This window comes from Salmo salar, chromosome ssa14, assembly GCF_905237065.1.
Source record: "Salmo salar chromosome ssa14, Ssal_v3.1, whole genome shotgun sequence".
Taxonomy (NCBI): Eukaryota; Metazoa; Chordata; class Actinopteri; order Salmoniformes; family Salmonidae; genus Salmo; species Salmo salar.
The window spans coordinates 7391449-7417805 of NC_059455.1; the positions used below are offsets into that span (position 1 = coordinate 7391449).

Below are 26357 nucleotides of genomic sequence, written 5' to 3' on the forward strand. Positions count from 1 at the left end.
TTAGTGGAATTAATTATTTCTCAGACTTTTAGCTTTTCCCTGGGGTATGGAGAGAAGATGAGGAGAATAATGTTAGATCTGATTGGTGAGGATGTAGCTTTCTGAGGCATTTATGTCCTAGTGGGAGATATCGACTTGACTTTGTTATCATACACAGCTGCAGCTGTCAAACCCTGCTAAGAAGAAATCACCAAAATACTTATCCAAGTGAAAGCTACAAGGCACTACTTCCTTTATTCTCTGAAATGTATTTTCCTTAATGATAGCTGCACACAATCATTCATGTCAGAGTTAATGTCAGAATAGTAAATCGATACATTTACCTCTGTGTTTTGCTCAATAAGTAACACCAGTCTATCTTTCAGGTTTTGATTTTACTCTGTAGTTTTACAGAAGTGTGACCATTGACTCTGGAATCGAGCTGACATAGTCATATATAATAAATGAACATATAAAGTTGATTGTTAATCATTTGAACTTCAAGATGGCCCAATTGATTCCCTTACAATTCCCTTGCGAAACATCCACAGATTCTTCCTCATTATATCGAATTTTAGGGAAGAAAACCTATTCTGAGGTGGGAACAGACATCGCTGTAACACTTGATTGAGCTCTTGCCACTGTTTTGGGCCTTGCCTTGATTCAAAAGCCCCTGAGATGAACCAGTGCAGTTTTGTTCTCAGGATTAAGTTGGACGCAACTGGAAATAAAATAAGCAATAGGAGATAGGAAATTCAGTCTTCACTCAGAAAGATGATTTAATTTTTCGCAAACCATTCCATTCTTGCTCATCTCTCCCAAGAGTTTGAGGCATAGATGATACTTTCTGGAAATGTCCCCATCCAGAACTAATTTGTTTGGCAGATGCTTTCTAAGAGTCTCTGAGGGAAGCCATGTTGTGGTGCGGGTGGCAGGTTTGTGTTGTTTAGCGGGGCATGCAACCACGTCCCTAAAGGTGGAAGAGGCCTGTTTGTCTTTCCTCTGCAAACAGTACAGGGTCATTTTGCTTTCGCTTCACTGCCCAGGCGACACAGAGGCTCAACTGTTCCAAGGCTGGCAAGCCACCGATGCTAATCACCTCATTCTGCAAGATGGAGAAGGTGGGAGTCGTAGGAACACGTGCCATTTATCACCCCAATTCTCCGCTGATGGGACACGCACTGGACATAGATTGGACATCAAATGGTCATGAAAGGCCACACATTTCTTGCTCTCCCAGCCGCTCCCGCACTTCCAGCAATAGGTGATGTTCACTGACCGGGCCAGAGTCGGTTGCAGTCGGTTAATCCATTTAGGTTGTCTACTACTTTAAATTGACTGATTATGTGGATTAATTAAGCACATTAAGGTGCTCTAATATATGGCCTGGTGCCGGTGCTGTCAGAAAGAAAGTGTCTTCTCGCAGAGTTGTTGGCTCGCTTTAAGGAGACACTCCAAGGGGAGATGGGGGGGGGCAGGATTGACTCCAAGATTGATCATTGGCCATGTTGTAAGGCCGTCTCCTGGATGTAGTGTAAACATGCCACCTTGAGTTATCCTGTGCCCTGTAGAGCCAGGAGATGGGTACATTTCACTTTGCTAATGTACAATATATTTCAGGCAAACCATTATACAGGGGATTCTCCCTTGCCTTTCACTGACGTCACGTTATTTGATGTATGAATGCCATTTCAATTTAACATCCTTAACAACCCGCCATGTTTTGTTTACAGCAGTATAGTGTAAATGGTTAGCCAGACACATTACGTTACCAGCTTCACAGGGTGGCAAAGCCGGGCATGGACCCCACCAGACCTTCCCCCTCCAGTTTTGTTTCCCCATAAACATAACAAATGGTATATGAATTACCTGCGAGGCCGGGCCTTCCACTTGCGCAGACCGGGACAGAGCCTATATGCCGGCTGTTAACTCTTGATCTGAAGAGGGGTGAGGGAGGGGGAATGTAATTATGTAATATTTAGTAATAAAAATCCCCAAAATTCATTCTGATTAGGATGCTAGCCATGCAATGTCATAAGGTACCACCTTCATTACGTTGTTAAGGAAGCTCATTGGCTCCCAGGGCATTTTTTTTCTCAAAGTTGTTCACATTTGCAGATAGCTACAGTTAGTTATTGCTAGTAGCTACTAGCTTCATTAAGTTTTGGTAGCAGCGCGCTGAATAATTATAGCTAGTTGACTATGCTTTGATCAGCATGAATATCTGAAAATGGCTAGGCACCATGTCGATAGTGATGCCAAGCTCACCGACCAGCATGCAGGCCCGACCACCGAGGCTGAGGAGCCTAGCAGCAAATGTAATAGCCGCCCATCCCTCACGTGCCCTGCTGACCAACAAGATCGAGAAAAGCAATGGCCTAGCACCAGCAGCACGAGCGTAACGTCACAACAAGCACCTGCACCTCTGTTACCACAGCCACATGCACCTGACAACCTATTAAATCTAACCAAAACTGAACCAGTGGAAGCAGAGTTTATTGTGGCTTGCACATTCTTGCAAAGTGAAATCGCAACCACAGCCAGCAACAACAAATGGACCCCACTCAGTGTTTGTTCTACAAAGATACAGCAGGTCTTTGTCAGCAATGCCGACTGTGCTGTTCACACTGAAACATGGTAAAAACATTTTGGGCATCTACAGCAATGTGCAAAAATTTGTTCTCCACCCTGAAGAATGTATTCAGTGAACGCAGACTCTGAACACAGAGCATGTTACATCAACGAAAAGCCCAGCTTGTCCAGCTGGCATTTGAGAGGGACCTGGCAGGTAAATTTCACCAGGAAGGAGAATGGAATCAGAAACTTCTCATGAGGTTGAACACAGCATCGAGGAGGCTACAACTCTTCTAAATGGTAAGCTACAAATCAAATCAAATTGTATTAGTCACATGCGCTGAATACAACAGGTGTAGACCTTACAGTGAAATGCTTACTTACGAGCCCCTAACCAACAATGCCGTTTTAAAAAATATGGATAAGAATAAGAAATAAAAGTAAAAAGTAATTAAAGAGCAGCAAGTTCTTTTTGGTCATAAGAGACGGTAGCGGCAACATTATGTACAAAATATGTAACAAAAATAAGTTGCACGTAAAACGTCTGCCTTCTTCTCCAGCGTCATTTTTACAACCTTTTCCCTCAGTAAGTTTAGACCTTTGCTTTTTACTTAAATGCAGCTTTTAGATTTATCTGTGATTCTTAATGTCCTTGCTTGTGGGTCAAATTGCTATTGATAGATATAAAGCTTTGCGTTATTTGATGGGTATAGGGACAATGACCCATGTAGCCTCATTGGTTGTGCTCTGAGGTGAGCCCTGGTGCAATGCTCCTGTTGTCCTGGCTGTCCACTCCAGTGGTGCTGAAATTGGCAGCTCACGTTATCCTTTCATCGGCTGACTGGCGTAGCTTTCATGGTTCTGAATCGATGTTACGGTGTGTGGTGTTTAAATGAGCACATCTTGGGCTACCAGTCTTTGTGGGGCTTTACTTCAACATCGCGTGCTTTCTTGTGTGCAAAGTTACAGTTGTTGTGTATATGGCTGCATTTCAGATAGGCCTACATTTCTTTTTACATGTTGTATGTTGCAGTAGTAGGACCAATACCGTGTGTAGCCTACTAAAAGAAGTAGGCAAACGTTCACTGTTATCATTCATTTGCATTACACACTGTCATTGTGTGATAGGCTATGGTAAAGGTGATGTCAATACTATGAAAATGACACAGCCTGCTTTTTCGCCCCCTACCTGCTCTCTCACTATAGTGTGTGTGTGTGTGTGTGTGTGTGTGTGTGTGTGTGTGTGTGTGTGTGTGTGTGTGTGTGTGTGTGTGTGTGTGTGTGTGTGTGTGTGAAACTCTCCCACACATAAAATATTGCGCACCTGGAGAAGTTGCGACTTGGTTACGCTCATTGCATAGTGTCACAAATTTGACAGCAATGTAGCCTATAGCTCTAATTATTGACGTTTAAGTTATGACGCCTGTAAGAAACTTTGATAGCTTAGTGTTGCGCATTCTGTCGAGCTGATCTGTGTGTGTTGGTAGGCTCTTACAGTACTGGGCATTGGCAGCCCACAGTTACATACAATTCAACACTTAAAGAAGTGCATTTGTGAGGTGGTGTCCCCATGTTTCTCCTTGCCTATTTTTTTTTTTTTACACCAAGTCCTCATAAACACTGTTTTGTATTTAGCTTATGAGGGCAATGGAGGTAAAACATAAGCCTGTATGTAGACCGCAATCACATTCAGACCTGCTGAGCGTCCATCACAGACATGGAAATTCTGTGCCAATGTGACACAGAAGACATCTTTCAGAGGTTTTTGTTCCCAGGAAGGGACACTCGTTTGGCACATACTATTTATTCTACTTTATTGACATTTCAGTCTCAGCCAGAGTGAAAAGGACCCCCTATACTTGGCATGCACATACACAGCACTCACAGACACTGCATCTGGATTAAAGTTAACACCACAATCTGTTGGCATAGATTTGTATACATTTTTTAATTGCACTGCACAACATAAAATGGCTTCAGTGCCTGCCAAGGGAATTCAAAAGATAATGCACTTATTAATGTCTACATTCATGTTTTTGCCACGTTTAAATTATATTACAGACAGAGTAATGTATACTTTTAGATTATATTATGTGAGCTAAACTATATACATATATATATAAAAACATTTCCCTTCAAGTATAATTTTTTAGGTTACTAATGTTACTACAACAACCAAAAAATACTTAAATACATGTAATTTTGTTCTTGAAACTTTTAATTGAAATACTGTAGAATTCCATTCATTCCTATGGAGGACTGCTCCTACTGGGGAGTGCCAATATGCCGACCTGTGGCTTCAAAGCCTGTTCGATGCGACATCATCTCGCTGAGTCTACCTTTAAAGGTACAAACTTTAGTAAGAGAACTAGTTCCCACATTTTCACTAACATTTCACCCTTTAGTTTTGTGGGATAATGGAATTGCTGACCATTGGTAACTATACCTAACGAATACTGCTCGCTGCCACAGATTTTTTTTTTTCTTTCTTCAGAGCAGTAGATGATATGAAGACAGTGAGTCAGACAGACAGATAAAGTGAGACAACACCTCTTATTGGCTACACCACACTGATCCTTGAAGGACATTTTGTCTACCTTTGTATCTCCCGTATTTCTGTCTTTCCAAGTCACTGAGCAGTCTTGATTTACCCAATCAGTCTTTAGATTGAACCCATTAATTGTCCTTTGCTCAGTGCTGACTCAGTGAAAGAGTCATGGAGACAGAAAGGAAAAACGTTATCTTCTGGATCAAAGCCCTGTTGGAGCCAAATCGAGAGTGTATCAAACATCCGAAGCCCTGCATTAAAAAAAGGATCTTAAAAAATATGGACAGAAGCCTTATGTCCAATGTCAATTTGGCATTACCTCTCTAACTCTGACCTTTTCTCACATGCTTTAAATATAATGGTCCATAACTTCTGTCTTAAAGAGTAGTGGAGTCTGCTGTTCAATCAGTGATGATAATCGATTAACTAAGTAGCATCGGGACAAAACAGTGGGCAGTGTCCCTTTTAGGCCTTGTGTTGTGCATGGAGAGTGAATAGTTAGCTTTTTTAGGGAAGTGCAAAGATGCTATGAGGTAGATGGGTGCAATCCTTACGAAGACACTGGTTTAAGGCAGTTAGCTCTTAGCCTTTTGGCGAAATCGGTCTCTGCCCCTAGGCAAAGCTGAAAAATATTGCTTATAATGCAGAAGGGTCAAGAACAGAATGAATAGGCCCAAGCAGTCATTACTTTAACCGATAGGACAAATTACTGGAAATTCCCACTGCAAACAGAATAATTATGGTCATGTTTAGGAACAATTTATATAAAAAAATACTTTGAAATGTGATAGTACTCCCCTGCTCGCTAGTGCCTAGTTCTCCCACACACATAACCCATAATACAAAGGGGAGCTGGAAGAGGCCTCCAACATTTATCAAATCATCACAGTGTTGTCTTTAGAGAGACAGTGGGAGAGATCGACTGAGAAACCTGGTCTCAGAGCATTACGTATTATTCTGTATGTAAATCCGAGATGCCCTTTTAGTAAGATATGTTACTTTTCGTATGGTATTTATTAATTTGTGGATGACCATAACCCATTTCGTATTTATGTTTAATTTTTAAATGTAACCTTTATTTAACAAGGCAAGTCAGTTAACCTGTTATGGCTAGGGGGCAGTATTTTCACAGCCGGATAAAAAACGTACCCGATTTAATCTGATTATTACTCCTGCCCAGAAACTAGAATATGCATATAATTATTAGCTTTGGATAGAAAACACTCCAAAGTTTCTAAAACTGTTTGAATGGTGTCTGTGAGTATAACAGAACTCATTTGGCAGGCCAAAACCTGAGAAGATTCCATGCAGGAAGTGCCCTGTCTGACAATTTCTTGCCCTTCTTGATTATCTCTATCCATTACAGAGGATCTCTGCTGTTACGTGACACTTCCTACGGCTCCCATGGGCTCTCAGAAGGCGGCAAAAAGCTGAATCGTGGCTTTGCAGGCTCTGGTTGAAAAAAAAGTAGCGCGTTTGGGTAGTGGCTGGTTACAGTACTGTGAGACTCTGGCACGTGCCCGCGTCAACCCCATGCTTTGTTTTCTTTCGTCTGTTTACCTAAACGCAGATTCCCGGTCGGAATATTATTGCTTTTTTATGAGAAAAATGGCATAAAAATTGATTTTAAACAGCGGTTGACATGCTTCGAAGTACGGTAATGGAATATTTAGAAATCTTTTGTCACGAAATGCACCATGCTCGTGACCCTTATTTACACTTCGGATAGTGTCTTGAACGCACGAACAAAACGCCGCTGTTTGGATATAACTATGGATTATTTTGAACCAAACCAACATTTGTTATTGAAGTAGCAGTCCTGGGAGTGCATTCTGACGAAGAACACCAAAGGTAATCAAACTTTTCTAATAGTATATCTGACTTTGGTCAGGGCTAAACTTGGTGGGTGTCTAAATAGCTAGCCGTGATGGCTGGGCTATCTACTCAGAATATTGCAAAATGTGCTTTCACCGAAAAGCTATTTTAAAATCGGACACCTTGATTGCACAAAGGAGTTCTGTATCTATAATTCTTAAAATAATTGTTATGTTTTTTGTGAACGTTTATCGTGAGTAATTTAGTAAATTCACCGGAGGTTTGCGGGGGGTATGCTAGTTCTGAACGTCACATGCTAATGTAAAAAGCTGGTTTTTGATATAAATATGAACTTGATTGAACAAAACATGCATGTATTGTATAACATAATGTCCTAGGTGTGTCATCTGATGAAGATCATCAAAGGTTAGTGCTGCATTTAGCTGTGGTTTTGTTTTTTGTGACATTATATGCTAGCTTGAAAAATGGGTGTCTGATTATATCTGGCTGGGTACTCTGCTGACATAATCTAATGTTTTGCTTTCGCTGTAAAGCCTTTTTGAAATCGGACAGTGTGGTAGTCATATGTTTGAAAAATTGAAGTTTTTGTATTTTAGAGGAATTTGTAATTCGCGCCACGCCTATCATTGGATATTGGAGCAGGTGTTCCGCTAGCGGAACGTCTAGATGTAAGAGGTTAAGAACAAATTCTTATTTACAATGACGGCCTACACCGGCCAAATCCGGACAACTCTGGGCCAATTGTGCACCGCCCTATGGGACTCTCAATCACGGCTGGTTGTGATACAGCCTGGATTCGAACCAGGGTGTCTATAGTGATGCCTCTAGCACTGAGATACAGTGCCTTAGACCACTGCGCCACTCGGGAGCCCCCTGAGTGGTGTATGATACACTATATATATAAAAGTATGTGGACACCCCTTCAAATTAGTGGATTCTGCTATTTCAGCCATACCCGTTGCTGACATGTTTATAATATCAAGCACACATCTATGCAATCTCCATAGACAAACATTGGCAGTAGAATGGCCTTAATGAAGAGCTCAGTTACTTTCAACATGACACCATCATAGGATGCCACCTTTCCAACAAGTCAGTTTGTCAAGTTTCTGCCCTGTTAGAGCTCCCGCCGTGGAAACGTCTAGGAGCATCAACGACTCAGCCGCAAAGCGGTCGGCCACACAAGTGCACAGAATGGGACCGCCAATAGTGCATAAAAATCGTCTGTCCTCAGTTGCAACACTCACTGCCGATTTCCAAGCTGCCTCTGGAAGCAACGTCAGCACAATCAATATTCGTTGGGAGCTTCATGAAATGGGTTTCCATGGCCAAGCAGCCTAAGATCACCATGCGCAATGCCATGCGTCGACTGGGGTGGTGTAAAGCTCGCCGCCATTGGACTGAAGCAGTGGAAATGCGTCCTCTGGAGTGATGAATCACGCTTCACCATCTGGCAGTAAGACGAACGAATCTGGGTTTGGCGGATGCCAGGATAACGCTACCTGCCCCCAATGCATAGTGCCAACTGTAAAGTTTGGTGGAGGAGGAATAATGGTCTGGGGCTGTTTTTCATGGTTTGGGCTAGGCCCCTTAGTTCCAGTGAAGGGAAATCTTAAACGCTACAGCATACAATGACATTCTAGACAATTTTGGAATGAGATGTTCAACGAGCAGGTGGCCACATACTTTTGGTCAGGTAGTGTATGTTATGAATTACAATTCATATTATATGTTACGAATTTGCAAAACATGCAATATGTTATGAAATTTCAAAACGTATGATATGTTATGAATTCTAGCTAGGTGCCTAACGTTACCTAGCTTGCTAATGTTAGCTAGGCTGGGGCTTAGGGGTTAGGTTTAAGTTTAGGAGTTAGGTTAAAGGGTTAGCTAAAAACATGAAGATCAGGGGAAGGGTTAGCTAACATACTAAAAAAGCTAAAAAGTAGTAAGTAGTGGAAAGTTGCTAAATAGCTAAAATTCTAAAGTTGTTCCTGATGAGATTCGAACACGCAACCCTCCGTTCATTTTTGCCTTACGAAACCATCTGTCTTATGTAACCATACCAAACGTAACATATACTATATGTAGCTCACGGATTTCAGTACAGAATAATACGAAATGCTCTGAGACCAGGTTGGACTGAGAGTGAATCTCGCTACCATGATTAGCTGCCATGAGAATAGTGATTAATGGCTGAAACCCGAAAGTTGTTTTATGTTTTAGTAATGTTTTTTGTTGTTGTTTGGGTGGGTGAAAACACTCCTATCCCCTTAATTATGTCTGCACTGCAGCCTTTTGAAACCTGGTTCCTGCCGAAGTGTCTGTCTCTGTGGCAACTTGAGTGACAGGGGATGATGGACGGTCATCGGGGAAACAGTGCAGATAGTCAAATATAAACAGCTCATGTTTGTGCAGAGCAAGAGGCCCAGCGGGCTTTGTGTGTGTGTGTTTCTATGGCCACGACAAGATGGGTGACATTTAGCCCTGATGTCTCAGTGTGCCTCCCAATGGAGATGCCAAGATTCGAACCCTGTTTACATTTTGGGAAAAATGTTAAGAAATTAGGATTCCTGTCGCACACCAGTACCTAAATAGACAATGCACTCTGTCAGAACATGCATGTCTGGGAAAAGTGGTCGATGGTGGGCCACTCGATCTCATTTCTTTCGCTTTGTTTCTCTGATTCCACTGTCAGTGCATTCCCTGTGTCTGATGAGCAAGAGTGACATTCCAGATGTTGCTCTCTCTCACTCGTTGTCTTTCTCTTCCTCTGTTACCCCTTTTCCTCTGGTCTCTTTCTTCGACTGCACATTCCTTCCTCTAATCTCCTTCCTTGCATCTTCTCTACTTCCCTGCTTATTGCCTCCCCAGGTTAGCGGCATCAACACAGCTATGAGCAGGAAGAGGGAGCACCGTGTTCTTGTCATGGTAGTCACCATGGTGCTAGTGTACCTGATGTGCTGGATGCCCTACGGGGTCATGGCCTTGCTGTCCACCTTCGGACGCCCCAGCCTGATCACCCCTGAGGCCAGCATTGTCCCCTCAGTCTTAGCCAAAACCAGCACGTTCATCAACCCCATTATCTATATCTTCATGAACAAGCAGGTAAGATATATAATCATGGTCATAATGTAATAGTCATACTTACAAAATTCCCAGGTTTTCCAGAAAAGGGTGGCTAATTTGAACACTTTTTGGTTTACTACATGATTCCATATGTGTTATTTCATACTTTTGATGTTTTCACTATTATTCTACAATGTAGAAAATAGCAAAAATAAAGAAAAACTCTTGAATGAGTAGGTGTGTCCAAACTTTTGACTGGCACTGTACATTACCTGACTGTCATAATGTAACATTTGCCCGATGTCAACTACATCTTCACAAACAGGTGAGAGAAACTTCGTAATCATCCACACGAATTATGCAGATAAGTTACAAAATAATTATCTAAAGTGGGTGAATCCTCACTACAGAAACAATGAGAAAGAAAAGAAAAGTGAGAGAAATAGGGTTCACTGGTAAACAGCTGTGAGCTGTGGGCATAACATTGTGTTGGATAAAATCCACAAAGAAATGGTTAATTGACCACATAATCAACATTTTACAATAGCCATCTGTCTCCGGACTGGAACCCCATTGAAAATGTGTGGTTTGAATTAAAGAGGGCAGTCCATAAACGCAGACGAAGGATATCAAGGATTTGGAAAGATTATGTTTGGAGGAATGGTCAAGATCCCTACCAATGCTTTCTCCCATCTCATAAAACCTTTTATAAATGTCACAGTTTTGTTATCCTCGCAAGGGGAGGGTGCTGGAGTATTGAAAACGGGAGGCAATCATTTTGAGATGTTAATGACTTGTTCAACAAAATCTCTTTGTCAGAGTGTGCGCAACTGGTCGAAGGAAGTCAGGTGCAGGAGAGCAGAGATAAGTGAACAGGCACACTTTATTCAGGCAGAGGAAAATAGCCTGATGCAACTGCTTCACAACTCTCCGGCCCAAGGAAAAAAGCGAAGCGCACAAATTACACAAATAGGTACAAATAACAAAACCACGGGTTACAACAATACCCGCCGTAAAACCAGCCTGAAGCGTCACACACGTAAAGAACGAACAATACCACACACAGACACGGGGGGAACAGAGGATAATATACACGTAGAGTAATGAGGGGATGTAAACCAGGTGTGTGGGAAAACAAGACAAAACAAATGGAAAATGAAAGGTGGAGCGGTGATGGCTAGAAGACCGGTGACGTCGACCGCCGAACGCCGCCCAAACAAGGAGAGGGACCGACTTCGGTGGGAGTCGTGACACTCTTTCACTGGGCAATTGTATTAGTATAAAATACACTGAACAAAAATATAAACGCAACATGCAACAATTTCAAAGATTTTACTGAATCAGTATATTGAAATAAATTCATTAGGCTTTAATCTATGGATTTCACATGACTGGGAATACAGATATGACTCTGTTGGTCACAGATACCTCAAAAATAAAAGTATGGGCGTGGATCAGAAAAACAGTCAGTATCTGGTGTGACCCCATTTTCCTCATGCAGCGCGACACAACTTCACGTAGAGTTTATCAGGCTGTTGATTGTGGCCTGTGGAACCTTGTCCCACTCCTCCGCAATGGCTGTGTGAAGTTCCTGGATATTGGAGGGAACTGGAACACGCTGTCGTACACATCGATCCAGTGCATCCCAAACGTGCTCAATGGGTGACATGTCTGGTGAGCATACAGGCCATGGAATAACTGGGACATTTTCAGCTTCCAGGAATTGTGTACAGATCCTTGCGACATGAGGCAGTGCACTATCATTCGAGTTTCTACTTTTACAAATCCACCTTTCCAGAAATAAGTCTCTCACTGTTGCCGCTTGTCATAGACCCCCCTCAGCCCCCAGCTGTGCCCTGGACACTATATGTGAATTTATTGCCCCTCATCTATCTTCAGATTTCGTACTGTTAGGTGACCTAAACTGAGATATGTTTAGCACCCTGGCCATCCTACAATCTAAGCTAGATGCCTTCAATCTCACACAAATTATCAAGGAACCTACCAGGTACAACCCTAAATCCGTAAACATAGGCACCTTCATAGATACCATCCTGACCAACTTGCCCTCTAAATACACCTCTGCTGTCTTCAACCAGGATCTCAGCGATTACTGCCTCATTGCCTCCATCCGTAATGGGCCCGAGGTTAAACGACCACCCCTCATCACTGTCAAACGCTCTCTAAAATACTTCAGTGGGCAGGCCTTTCTAGTCGACCTGGCCCGGGTATCCTGGAAGGATATTGACCTCATCCCATCATCCCATCATGCCTGGTTATTCTTTAAAATCGCTTTACTCACCATCTTAAATGAGCATGCCCCATTCAAAAAATGCAGAACTAAGAACAGCTGTAGCCCTTAGTTCACTCCAGACTTGACTGCCCTTGACCAGCACAAAAACATCCTGTGGCGTACTGCATTAGCATCGAATAGCTCCCGTGATATGTAACTTTTCAGGGAAGTCAGGAACCAATATACACTGTCAGTTAGGAAAGCTAAGGCTAGCTTTTTCAAACAGAAATTTGAATCCTGTTGCACAAATTTCAAAAAGTTTGGGACACTGTAAAGTCCATGGAGAATAAGATTACCTCCTCCCAGCTGCCCACCGCACTGAGGCTAGGAAATACCGTCACCACCAATAAATCTACGACAATCAAGAATTTCAATAAGCATTTTTCTATGGCTGGCCATGCTTTCCACCTGGCTACCCCCTACACCGCCCAACAGTTCTGCACCCCCCGCAGCAACTTGCCCAAGCCCCCCCCCCAAGCCACCCCTATTACTATACTAGCCTGTTCAACTTCTCTTTCATATCGTTTGAGATCCCTAAAGATTGGAAAGCTGCCGCGGTTATCCCCCTTTTCAAAGGGGGAGACACTCTAGATCCAAACTGTTACAGACCTATATCCACCCTACCCTGCCTTTCTAAGGTCTTCCAAAGCCAAGTTAACAAACAGATTACCGACCATTTTGAATCCCACTGTACCTTCTCCACTATACAATCTGGTTTCACAACTGGTCATGGGTGCACCTCAGCCACGCTCAAGGTCCTAAACGATAGCATAATCGCCATAGATAAAAGACAGTCCTGTGCGGCCGTTTTCATCGACCTGGCCAAGGCTTTCGACTCTGTCAATCACCACATTCTTATCGGCAGACTCAATAGCCTTGGTTTCTCAAATGACTGCCTCGCCTGATTCACCACCTACTTCTCAGATTGAGTTCAGTGTGTCAAATCAGAGGGCCTGTTGTCCGGACCTCTGGCAGTCTTTATGGGTGTGCCAAAGGGTTAAATTCTTGGCCCTACTCTTTTCTCTGTATATATCATTGATGTCGCTCTTGCTGATGGTGATTCTCTGATCCACCTCTACGCAGACGACATCATTCTGTATACATCTGGCCCTTCCTTGGACACTGTGCTAACAAACCTCCAAACGAGCCTCAATGCCATACAACACTCTTTCTGTGGCCTCCAACAACTTAAATGCTAGTAAAACTAAATGCATGCTCTTCAACCGATTACTGCCCGCACTTGCCCGCCCGACTAGCATCACTCTCTGGATGGTTCTGACTTAGAATATGTGGACAACCACAAATACCTAGGTGTCTGGTTACACTGTAAACTCTCCTTCCAGACTTACATTAAGCATCTCCAATCCAAAATTATATCTAGAATCAGCTTCCTATTTCGCAACAAAGCCTCCTTCACTCATGCTGCCAAACATACCCTCGTAAAACTGACTATCCTACCGATCCTTGACTTCGGCGATGTCATTTACAAAATAGCCTCCAACACTCTACTCAGCAAATTGGATGTAGTCTATCACAGTGCCATCCGTTTTGTCACCAAAGCCCCATATACTACCCACCACTGCGACCTGTATGCTCTTGTTGCCTGGCCCTCTATACATATTCGTCACGCATCCCACTGGCTCCAGGTCATCTATAAGTCTTTGCTAAAGCCCTGTCTTATCTCAGCTCACTGGTCACGATACACCCACCCGTAGCACACGCTCCAGCAAGTATATTTCACTCGTCATCCCCAAAGCCAACACCTCTTTGGCCACCTTTCCTTTCAGTTCTCTGCTGCCAGTGACTGGAACGAATTGCAAAAATCACTGTAGCTGGAGTCCTATATCTCCCTCTCTAATTTTAAGCATCAGCTGTCAGAGCAGCTTACCGATCACGGTACCTGTACACACCCCATCTGTAAATAGCACACCCAATTACCTCATCCCCATATTGTTATTTTTTCCCCCCTCGTTTGCACCCCAGTATCTCTACTTGCACATCATCATCTGTCACTCCAGTGTTAATGCTAAATTGTCACTATTTCGCCACTATGGCCTTTTTATTGCCTTACCTCCCTAACCTTAGTACATTTGCACACACTGTACATAGATTCTTCTATTGTGTTTTGACTGTATGTTTGTTTATCCCATGTGTAACTTTGTTGTTTTTGTCGCACAGCTTTGCTTTATCTTGGCCAGGTGCAGTTGTAAATGAGAACTTGTTCTCAACTGTTAAATAAAGGTGAAAGAATTTTTTTTTTTAAATCATGCAGAAAGATTGTGTTCGGTGTCCATACTTTATGCCAGCATGGGGCACAACATTGACATCAGCAAACCGCTCGTCCACACGACGCCATACACGTCTACCATTTCCCGGTACAGTTGAAACCGGGATTCGTCCGTAAAGAGCACACCTCTCCAGCATGCGAGAGGCCATCGAAGGTTGAAGTCGGTTACGACGCCGAACTGCAGTCAGGTCAAGACCCCGGTGAGGATGACAAGCACACAGATGAGCTTCCCTGAGATGGTTTCTGACAGTTTGTGCAGAAATTCTTCGGTTGTGCAAACCCACAATTTCATCAGCTGTCTGGGTGGCTGGTCTCAGACAATCCTACAGGTGAAGATGCAGGATGTGGAGGTCCTGGGCTGGCATGGTTACACGGTTGTGAGGCCGGTTGGACGTATTGACAAATTCTCTAAAACGACATTGGAGGCGGCTTATGGAGTAGAAATGAACATTACATTCTATGGCAACAGCTCTAGTGGACATTCTTGCATTCAGCATGCCAATTTCACGGTCCCTCAAAACTTGAGTCATCTGTGGCATTGTGTTGTGTGACAAAACTGAACATTTTAGAGTGGCCTTTTATTGTCTGTCCCCAACACAAGGTGCACCTGTGTAATGATCATGCTGTTTAATCAGCTTCTTGATATGCCACACCTGTCAGGTGGATGGATTATCTTGACAAAGGAGAAATGCTCACTAACAGGGATGTAAACACATTTGTGTTCAAAATTTGAGAGAAATAAACTGTATGGGACATTTCTGGGATATTTTATTTTAGCTCATGAAACATGGAACCAACACTTTACATGTTGCTTTTATATTGTTCTTCAGTATAATATATATATATATATTTTAAATTGAGCATACAATATAGCTCAGTATTTGTATTATCCATGCCCCTTCATCTTCCCCAAATAAATGAACTGCTACTAAATATGGTATACGAATAACAGAGATTTACTAAATCAATTAGATGTTTACTTATCAAGAAATAGTACATACAAACACCAGTACCTGGTTTCCCTTCCATATTGAAATCAAGAATAAATAAATAATAAATGAGAAATAAACCAGCTTACTGCTCTACAATGTCACATGAAATGTACAGTAGCTAGGGTGGACCAATTTCTTTTGCAGATTCTCAAATGAAAATGAAAACAAAAGTTGGTTCTGGAAGTATTGTGATTATTTGGTTGCATAAACATGATGTGTGCTTTAACCCCACAATTTTGGCCTAAATAAAGAGGATAGGTTGCTGCTGTTGGTCAGTGGTCAGAGTCTGGGAAACAAGCAGGCTGCCTCTGACTGGGAGAGAAACAGGCTTGCTTAAGCCTACAGCCTGAGGTTCGTAGAAACAACCCTTGTCTAAATCTGTAGCCTACTTGAAATTAGATGTTTTAAGGTTTATAATACTACCAAAGTGCCCAATATAACCGTTACCAATTACCACTCTTTTGAAAAATGCGCATTCTCACTTTCTCCATTTAAAAAACCATAATTTGTGCTTATGAATTTACCATGTTACATTTGACTGTACTATTTTAAATGTTCCAAGTTAGCCTTCCCTCCACAAACCAAGGCTTTGGAGGACCACGCCAAACCAAAAGCATAATTAGCGGCGGGGGGGGGGGGGGTCCAATCAGAAAACGAGGAAATGAGTACCACTGTGTGGTGTAAAAGACACAGAAAGCCAGTAGTTGTCTGACGCTTTATGTTGGGAAAATAATTTCCTATCAATCAAATCAATCATGGTATATTACTGAGGACGTCAAATTGACCTGTCTCTAATATTGGATCGGGCATGACCCCCGTCCTCCCGCAAGTTAAGCGCTTTACTGTGAGACATGGTCATTGACATTTTAGCATGGTACTCCTCACATCTGTCACCTAGTCAATGCTCCTAATTTCTATGTGAAGACGTCTCCATTCCATCTTAGGCCATGTCTGCTGATGAATTTCGTCTATGATGTTGAACCTTCATTAGAGCGTTGACGGTCCGTTACTGTATATCCTTATAAGCAAACAGCCAATCAATCGGAGACAATCAACATATTTAGAGGAGGTCATCTACTAAAATTATTAATAGGAGACATGGCATCTTCCTCACCAACGACTCAACCCAGAATGCAGTAACGACCAACTCTCTGCCTTGACAGGGGATTTCACCTTCACAGTCCTTCTCTCTAGAAATTGGTCATACACCCGGTTCAACCATTTATTTTCACCAGCTTACCCTATGTTTGCTATGATAAAGTTATGATGTACTGCATATAGGTAAATTCATTACTGATCTGTTTCACCTGTCTTGTGCTTGTCTCCACCCCCCACCAGGTGTCTCCCATTTGTCCCCATTATCTCCTGTGTATTTACATCTGCATTTTCTGTTTGTCTGTTGCCAGTTCGTCTTGTCCCGTCAAGTCCTACCAGCATGTTCCCATGTTTCCTGTGCTCTAGTTTTTCCCCAGTTCTGCCCTTTCTGCCTGTCCTGTACCTGCCTGACTCTGATTTAGATTACGACTCTTTGCCTGCCTTGACATTCCGATTGCCTGCCGTCCTGTACCTGGCTGAATCTAATTTGGATTACGACCCTTTGCCTGCCTTTTGCCTGCCCCTTGTACTGTAATAAACTCTGAGACTCGTACTATCCACCTCCTGTGTGTGCATCTGGGTCCTAGCCTGAGTGCTGATAAGAAGCACCAATTGACTTTGTTTTCTCTTTGTCAATGAGACAGCATTTCTCTCTCAACGAGACCAACGGTCAAAAATAAATGGTTGATCTTCTATCTTTACCAACTTGTGAAACTTCCTGCACCTTCAGCATCTGGTGTGGGACAGAATATTTAACAACCCACCTAGTGCTTGTCCACTATTTCTGATAAGATCGCTCTAATCAAATGTATTGGCTACACTGTGATGTTATCCGATTGGTAGTGTTCCATTATCAACTTGTCAAACTAACTCAAATTATCAGCTGGTCTTACTGTGGGCATAGTGGATGAAGAAGGTACAAAAATAGGGTATTTCTCTGAATGCAGCTATCGTTAGGGACTTTATTATACCCAGAAACACCTAGGCAGTGCCAACTTAGAGGAGGGAAACTTCTGTAACTCAATCACAAGTACTGCCACATTGTAGATTGTGTGTGCATGTATACAAAGCACATTTGAGAACAGGGCTACCTAAATTCTATCAGCATATTGATTGCATTACGCGCAGGGGTAATACACTCAATCACTGCTACTCTAACTTCGGCGATGCATACAAAGCCCTCCTCCGCCCTCCATTCGGCAAAATTGACCCCGACGCCATTTTGCTCCTACCATCTTATAGGCAGAAAGTCAAACAAGATGTACCAGTGACTAGAACCATTCAATGCTAGTCTGACCAATCGGAATCCACGCTTCAAGATTGTTTTGATCACGCGGACTGGAATATGTTCCGGTCAGCCTCAGAGAACAACATTGACCTATACGATGACTGTGAGTGAGTTTATAAAGAAGTGCATTGGAGATGTTGTACCCACTGTGACTATTAAAACCTACCCTAACCAGAAACCATGGATGGATGGCGGCATTCGCGCAAAACTGAAAGTGCTAACCATTGCATTTAACCATGGAAAGAGGTCTGGGAATATGGCTGAATATAAACAGTGTAGTTATTCCCTCCACAAGGCAATGAAACAAGCGAAATGCTGATACAGGGACAAAGTGGAGTCACAATTCAACGACTCAGACATGAGACGTATGTGGCAGGGTCTACAGGAAATCACGGACTACGTGAGTAAAACATTTAAATGTGTTAACACCTCGCAAGGCTGCTTAGCTGCATCCTCAGAGCATGCGCAGACCAGCTGGCTGGTGTGTTTACGGACATATTCAATTGCTCCCTATCCCAGTCTGTTGTCCCCACATGCTTCAAGATGGCCACCATTGTTCCTGTACCCAAGAAGGCAAAGATAACTGAACTAAATGACTACCGCCCCGTAGCACTCACTTCTGTCATCATGAAGTGCTTTGAGAGACGAGTCAAGGATCATATCACCTCCACCTTACCGGCCACCCTAGACCCACTTCAGTTTGTAAACCACCCCAACAGGTCCACAGACGACGCAATCGCCATCACACTGCACACTGTCCTATCCTATATGGACAAGTGGAATACCTATGTAAGAATGCTGTTCATTTGACTACAGCTCAGCATTCAACAACATAGTACCCTCCAAGCTCATCATCAAGCTGGAGACCCTGGGTCTCAACCCCGCCCCATGTAATTGAGTCCTGGACTTTCTGACAGGCTGCCCCCAGGTGGTGAAGGTAGGAAACAACATTTCCACTTTGCTAACCCTCAACACTGGGGCCCCACAAGGGTGCATGCTCAGCTCCCTCCTGTACTCCCTGTTCACCCACGACTGCGTGGTCATGCACGCCTCCAACTCAATCATCAAGTTTGTAGACGACACAACAGTAGTGGGCTTGATTACCAACAACAACGAGACAGCCTACATGGAGGAGGTGAGGGCACTCGGAGTGTGGTGTCAGGAAAACAACCTCTCACTCAACATCAACAAAACAAAGGAGATGATCGTGGACTTCAGGAAACAGCAGCGGGAGCATCCCCCTATCCACATCCAAGGGACAGCAGTGGAGAAGGTGAAAAGTTTTACATTCCTCGGCGTACACATCACAGACAAACTAAAATGGTCCACCCACATAGACAGTGTGGTGAAGAAGGTGCAACAGCGCCTCTTCAACCTCAGGAGGCTGAAGAAATTTGGCTTGTCACCAAAACCCTGACATACTTTTACAGATAAACAATCAAGAGCATCCTGTCGGGCTGTATCACAGCCTGGTACGGAAACTGCTCCGTCCACAACCGCAAGGCTCTCCAGAGGGTGGTGCGGTCTACACAACGCATCACCGGGGGCAAACTACCTGCCCTCCATGACACCTAGAGCAACTGATGTCACAGGAAGGCCAAAAAGATCATCAAGAACTCAACTACCCAAGCCACTGCCTGTTCACACCGTTACCATCTAGAAGGCGAGGTCAGTACAGACATTACCCAAATAATTGATCAGGTATAGACCCTGGTATATATTGTGATATACAGTGAGGGGAAAAAGTATTTGATCCCCTGTTGATTTTGTACGTTTGCCCACTGACAAAGAAATGATCAGTCTATAATTTTAATGGCAGGTTTATTTGAACAGTGAGAGACAGAATAACAACAAAAAAATCCAGAAAAACGCATGTCAAAAATGTTATAAATTGATTTGCATTTTAATGAGGGAAATAAGTATTTGACCCCCTCTCAATCAGAAAGATTTCTGGCTCCCAGGTGTCTTTTATACAGGTAACGAGCTGAGATTAGGAGCTCACTCTTAAAGGGAGTGCTCCGAATCTCAGTGTGTTACCTGTATAAAAGACACCTGTCCACAGAAGCAATCAATCAATCAGATTCCAAACTCTCCACCATGGCCAAGACCAAAGAGCTCTCCAAGGATGTCAGGGACAAGATTGTAGACCTACACAAGGCTGGAATGGGCTACAAGACCATCGCCAAGCAGCTTGGTGAGAAGGTGACAACAGTTGGTGCGATTATTCGCAAATGCAAGAAACACAAAAGAACTGTCAATCTCCCTCGGCCTGGGGCTCCATGCAAGATCTCACTTCGTGGAGTTGCAATGATCATGAGAACGGTGAGGAATCAGCCCAGAACTACATGGGAGGATCTTGTCAATGATCTCAAGGCAGCTGGGACCATAGTCACCAAGAAAACAATTGCTAACACACTATGCCGTGAAGGACTGAAATCCTGCAGCGCCCGCAAGGTCCCCCTGCTCAAGAAAGGACATATACATGCCCATCTGAAGTTTGCCAATGAACATCTGAATGATTCAGAGGACAACTGGGTGAAAGTGTTGTGGTCAGATGAGACCAAAATGGAGCTATTTGGCATCAACTCAACTCGCCGTGTTTGGAGGAGGAGGAATGCTGCCTATGACCTATGACCAAAACATTATGCTTTGGGGATGTTTTTCTGCTAATGGGACAGGACAACTTCACCGCATCAAAGGGACGATGGACGGGGCTATGTACCATCAAATCTTGGGTGAGAACCTCCTTCCCTCAGCCAGGGCATTGAAAATGGGTCGTGGATGGGTATTCCAGCATGACACTGACCCAAAACACATGGCCAAGGCAACAAAGGAGTGGCTCAAGAAGAAGCACATTAAGGTCCTGGAGTGGCCTAGCCTGTCTCCAGACCTTAATCCCATAGAAAATCTGTGGAGGGAGCTGAAGGTTCGAGTTGCCAAACGTCAGCCTTGAAACGTTAATGACTTGGAGAAGATCTGCAAAGAGGAGTGGGACAAAATCCCTCCTGAGATGTGTGCAAACCTGGTGGCCAACTACAAGAAACGTCTGACCTCTGTGATTGCCACCAAGTACTAAGTCATGTTTTGCAGAGAGGTCAAATACTTATTTCCTCATTAAAATGCAAATCAATTTATAACATTTTTGACATGTGTTTTTCTGGATTTTTTTGTTGTTATTCTGTCTCGCACTGTTCAAATAAACCTACCATTAAAATTATAGACTGATCATTTCTTTGTCAGTGGGCAAACGTACAAAATCAGCAGGGGATCAACTACTTTTTTCCCTGTAACGCCCTGACCATAGTGAGGAGTTTTTGTTCTCTATTTTGGTTAGGCCAGGGTGTTACATGGGTGGGCATTCTATGTTTATTTTTCTATGTTGGTTTGGCTCTTTGATTTGGCCATGTGTGGCTCTCAATTAGGAACAGCTGTAGATCGTTGTTGCTGATTGAGAGTCATACATAGGCAGCCTGTTTTTCCTTTGGGGTTTGTGGGTGATTGTTTTCTGTGTCGAGTTATTCCTGACAGGACTGTTTGGCTGTCGTTTCTTTTTGTGTTTCGTTTGTAGTGTTCTTTCATTTATTAAAATTCCTAATGATGAACACATCCTCCGCTACACCTTGGTCTCTTTCTGACGACGGCCGTTACAGAATCACCCACCAACAACGGACCAAGCAGCGGAGGAAGGAGCAGCAACAGGAGAAGAGCATTCAGGATTCCTGGAAGTGGGAGGAATTACTGGACGGAGAAGGACCATGGGCTCAAGCTGTGGAATATCGCCACCCGCAGTGGGAGATCGAGGCAGCGATAGCTGAGAGATGCTGGTATGAGGCAAGGGAGCGCAACAGGCACGAGAGGCAGCCCCAAAACATTTTTTTGGGGGGGCACACGGGGAGTGTGGCCGAGTCAGGTTGGAGACCTGAGCCAACTCCCCGTGCTTACTGGAAGCAGTGTGGTACTGGTCAGGCACCGTGTTATGCTGTGAAGCGCACGGTGTCTCCAGTGCGCGTTCATAGCCCGGTGCGCTATAGGCCAGCCCCCCGCAAGTGCCATGCGAGAGTGGGCATCGAGCCAGGTCGGAGTGTTCCAGCTCAGCGCATCTGGTCTCCGGTGCGCTGTCTCGGTCCAGGCTATCCTGCACCGGCGCTGCGCACTGTGTCTCCGGGGCGCTGGGAGGGCTCAGTTCGGCCTATGCCTGCGCTCCGCCCGTGCCGGGCCGGGCAAAAGTAGGCATTCAGCCTGGAGTATGGGTGGCAAGCCTACGTACCAGAACTCCAGTGCTCCCCCACAGCCCGGTTTATCATGTGCCTCCTCCTCGGACCAGGCCTCCAGTGGGTCTCTCCAGCCTGGTCTATCCTGTGCCTCCTCCCAGGACCAGGCCTCCAGGGGGTCTCTCCAGCCTGGTCTATCCTGTGCCTCCTCCCAGGCCAGGCCTCCAGTGGGTCTCCCCATCCTGGTACATCCTGTGCCTCCTCGGACCAGGCCTCCTGCGGGTCTCCCCAGCCTGGTGAGTCCTGTGCCTGCGCCCAGAGCCAGGCCTCCTGCATGTCTCCCCAGCCTGGTGAATCCTGGGCCAGAGCCGCCCGCCAGTCCGGAGCCGCCAGAGCCGCCCGCCAGTCCGGAGCCGCCAGAGCCGCCCGCCTGTCCGGAGCCGCCAGGGTCACCGCCAGTCCTCCGGCGCAGCCAGGGACGCCACTTAAGTGGGCTAAGCCGAGGGTGGAGCGGAGTCCATGGCCCGCACCAGAGCCGCCACCGTAGGAAGGCCCACCCGGACCCTCCCCTTTAGTGTCAGGTTTTGTGGCCGGAGTCCGCACCTTTGGGGGGGGGGGTACTGTAACACCCTGGCAATAGAGAGGAGTTTTTGTTCTCTATTTTGGTTAGGCCAGGGTGTTACATGGGTGGGCATTCTATGTTTATTTTTCTATGTTGGATTGTTTCTTTGATTTGGCCGTGTGTGGCTCTCAATCAGGAACAGCTGTAGATCGTTGTTGCTGATTGAGAGTCATACATAGGCAGCCTGTTTTTACTTTGGGGTTTGTGGGTGATTGTTTTCTGTGTAGAGTTAATCCTGACAGGACTGTTTGGCTGTCGTTTCTTTTCGTGTTTCGTTTGTTTGTAGTGTTCTTTCATTTATTAAAATTCCTAATGATGAACACATCCTCCGCTGCACCTTGGTCTCTTTCTGAAGACGGCCGTTACATTCCCTCACTGTATCTTCCTCTGCTCCCTTGTTTGTGTTATTGTTACCAAATGTATTCCCCTCACGGACAGATAAAACAGAGTGTATTTTTGTTGAATTATTCAGAAGGTTTTATTTGTGGTAGTGGGAGATTGGCCGTGAGCTCCAGAAAAAAGTGTGATGAAAGGTTTGACTATTCGGAAATAAAAGTTCAGACATGAATGCCTTTTTGTGTTTGTTGGACAGCAAAGAACAAAGTTTCCGAAGTTAAGATTATTTAAAAGAGTATTGTTTTGCAGGTGGAAAATTATTGAATCCCCTTAAGGGATGTAAAACTTTGCCATTCTGTCTTATTAATGGCCTTGGCGCATCTTGGTGTCCCTTTCAGAGTTATTAATTGCGGTAAAGCCTTGTTTACATGCATTTGCTTTCCTTCTGTCTTAATGATGAAGGGCTGGATCGTGGCTGCATTAATTCTGAGTATGATTAATCACATCGCTTTTTACTGATGTGTTCTGCTTCACACTGTTTCACGCAGTCATCTCTTTTCATCAAAGGGGTCAGAATAAGTGGTAAGTAAAGCACTGTCAGCTTGTTTCAGTGTGTGTATAACACTAAGACAGTGGCTGTTTATCGTGTAGCGCTGGAGATGGAAGAATCCCAGGGCGGGATGACGTTGTCTAGTGGACACAGGCATGTCATGAGTTTTGACTGGAAATACAATACATTGTTTAAACTTTGTTTAGTGAACTGGAGCATGTCATCTTGTATGAGACTTGTATGAGACTTGTATGAGACTCATAAATAAAAGAAAACCTCAATATAACTTGAAGTATTCAGTAAAATAATATGGCTAACACAATCGTCATCCTTATATCCATAGCTCAAAGGCAAATGGATGTTCAGGTGACAATCTAAAATAAGTGTATGATATCAGTAATATGTAGGCGGAAGGTAGCCCAGAGGTTAGAGAGCCGAGCCAGCAACAAGATAATTGCCCATTCGAATCCCAGGTCAGATGAGAAAAATCTGGTGGGAAATGAGCCGACCACCAGAGGGTTGGCATCAGTATCCTAGCTGCCATCTTCAGCTTTTGTGCCCTTGAGTAAGGCACTTAACTGCTCACTGGGCGCAGTGTGTGTGTGTTTGTAATAGGCATTCCAGACTTGATTTGGCTCCATTCATGTAAAAGAGACGGCTCATTTGGCTCCCAAAGTCATGCCCCCCTTTCATCATGGGGGAACATGGCTCCCAAACGGTTCTTCGTTCAAAATGCTTAAAAATTCACCTAGAACCATGAAAAAAATGCAAATCTCCAATGTAAAGCCCCAAAAGTAAGCTACCATTATGTCAGATCGTGAAATGCGTGTTCAAATACATTTTTAACTGGCCAAATTATTAGATGGCCTGCAAAGATTGTTTTTACACTGACGAGCTCTCCCCACTATTTATTGTTTCTGTAGTGAGGATGCACCCACTTTAGATAACTATTTTGTAACTTATCTGCAGAAAAACGTTGTGTGGAGCTCAAATAGCAGTAGTAGCAGTATGCAAATCAGGGAGCCACTGATGCGATTAGTTTCCTGACATTCGCCAAAATGATTCATTCAAAAAGAACCGTTCGTTTGCGAATGACAATCAAATCAAATCAAATGTATTTATATAGCCCTTCTTACATCAGCTGATATCTCAAAGTGCTGTACAGAAACCCAGCCTAAAACCCCAAACAGCAAGCAATGCAGGTGTAGAAGCACGGTGGCTAGGAAAAACTCCCAAAACCTAGGAAGAAACCTAGAGAGGAACCAGGCTATGAGGGATGGCCAGTCCTCTTCTGGCTGTGCCGGGGTGGAGATTATAACAGAACATGGCCAAGATGTTCAAATGTTCATAAATGACCAACATGGTCAAATAATAATAATCATAGTAGTTGTCGAGGGTGCAACAAGTCAGCAACTCAAGAGTAAGTGTCAGTTGGCTTTTTCATAGCCGATCTTTGAGAGTATCTCTACCGCTCCTGCTGTCTCTAGAGAGTTGAAAACAGCAGGTCTGGGACAGGTAGCACGTCCGGTGAACTGGTCAGGGTTCCAGCAGGTCGGGGACAGCAGGTCGGGGACAGCAGGTCTGGGACAGGTAGCTCGTCCGGTGAACAGGTCAGGGTTCCATAGCAGCAGGCAGAACAGTTGAAACTGGAGCAGCAGCATGGCCAGGTGGATTGGGGACAGCAAGGAGTCATCATGCCAGGTAGTCCTGAGGCATGGTCCTAGGGCTCAGGTCCTCCGAGAGAGAGAAAGAAAGAAAGAGAGAGAGAAAGAGAGAATTAGAGAGAGCATATTTAAATTCACACAGGACACCGGATAAGACAAGAGAAATACTCCAGATGTAACAGACTGATCCTAGCCCCCCGACACAAACTACTGCAGCATAAATACTGGAGGCTGAGACAGGAGGGGTCAGGAGACACTGTGGCCCCATCCGATGAAACCCCCAGACAGGGCCAAACAGGCAGGATATAACCCCACCCACTTTGCCAAGCTGGAGGCTTGGCAATAACCCCACACCACTGGAGGGATATCTCCAACCACCAACTTACCATCCTAAGACAAGGCCGAGTATAGCCCACAAAGATCTCCGCCACGGCACAACCCAAGGGGGGGCGCCAACCCAGACAGGAAGACCACGTCAGTGACTCAACCCACTCAAGTGACGCACCCCTCCTAGGGACGGCATGGAAGAACACCAATAAGCCAGTGACTCAGCCCCTGTAATAGGGTTAGCGGCAGAGAATCCCAGTGGAGAGAGGGGAACCGGCCAGCCAGAGACAGCAAGAGCGGTTCGTTGCTCCAGCCTTTCCGTTCACCTTCACACCCCTGGGCCAGACTACACTTAATCATAGGACCTACTGAAGAGATGAGTCTTCAGTAAAGACTTAAAGGTTGAGACCGAGTCTGCATCTCTCACATGGGTAGGCAGACCATTCCATAAAAATGGAGCTCTATAGGAGAAAGACCTGCCTCCAGCTGTTTGCTTAGAAATTCTAGGGACAATTAGGAGGCCCGCGTCTTGTGACCGTAGTGTACGTGTAGGTATGTACGGCAGGACCAAATCGGAAAGATAGGTAGGAACAAGCCCATGTAATGCTTTGTAGGTTAGCAGTAAAACCTTGAAATCAGCCCTTGCCTTAACAGGAAGCCAGTGTAAGGAGGCTAGCACTGGAGTA

At 44.4% G+C, this 26357-nt stretch overlaps 1 protein-coding gene across 1 annotated transcript in view; it reads left to right on the forward strand.

Moving 5' to 3' along the window:
- LOC106568690 (vertebrate ancient opsin-like) overlaps nt 1-26357 on the forward strand; it is a 107846-nt gene that overhangs the window by 67362 nt on the left and 14127 nt on the right. The window contains exon 3 of the mRNA XM_014139251.2: nt 9812-10045. Coding sequence (XP_013994726.2) covers nt 9812-10045 — 234 coding nt within the window. The remainder of the gene's footprint in view (nt 1-9811; nt 10046-26357) is intronic.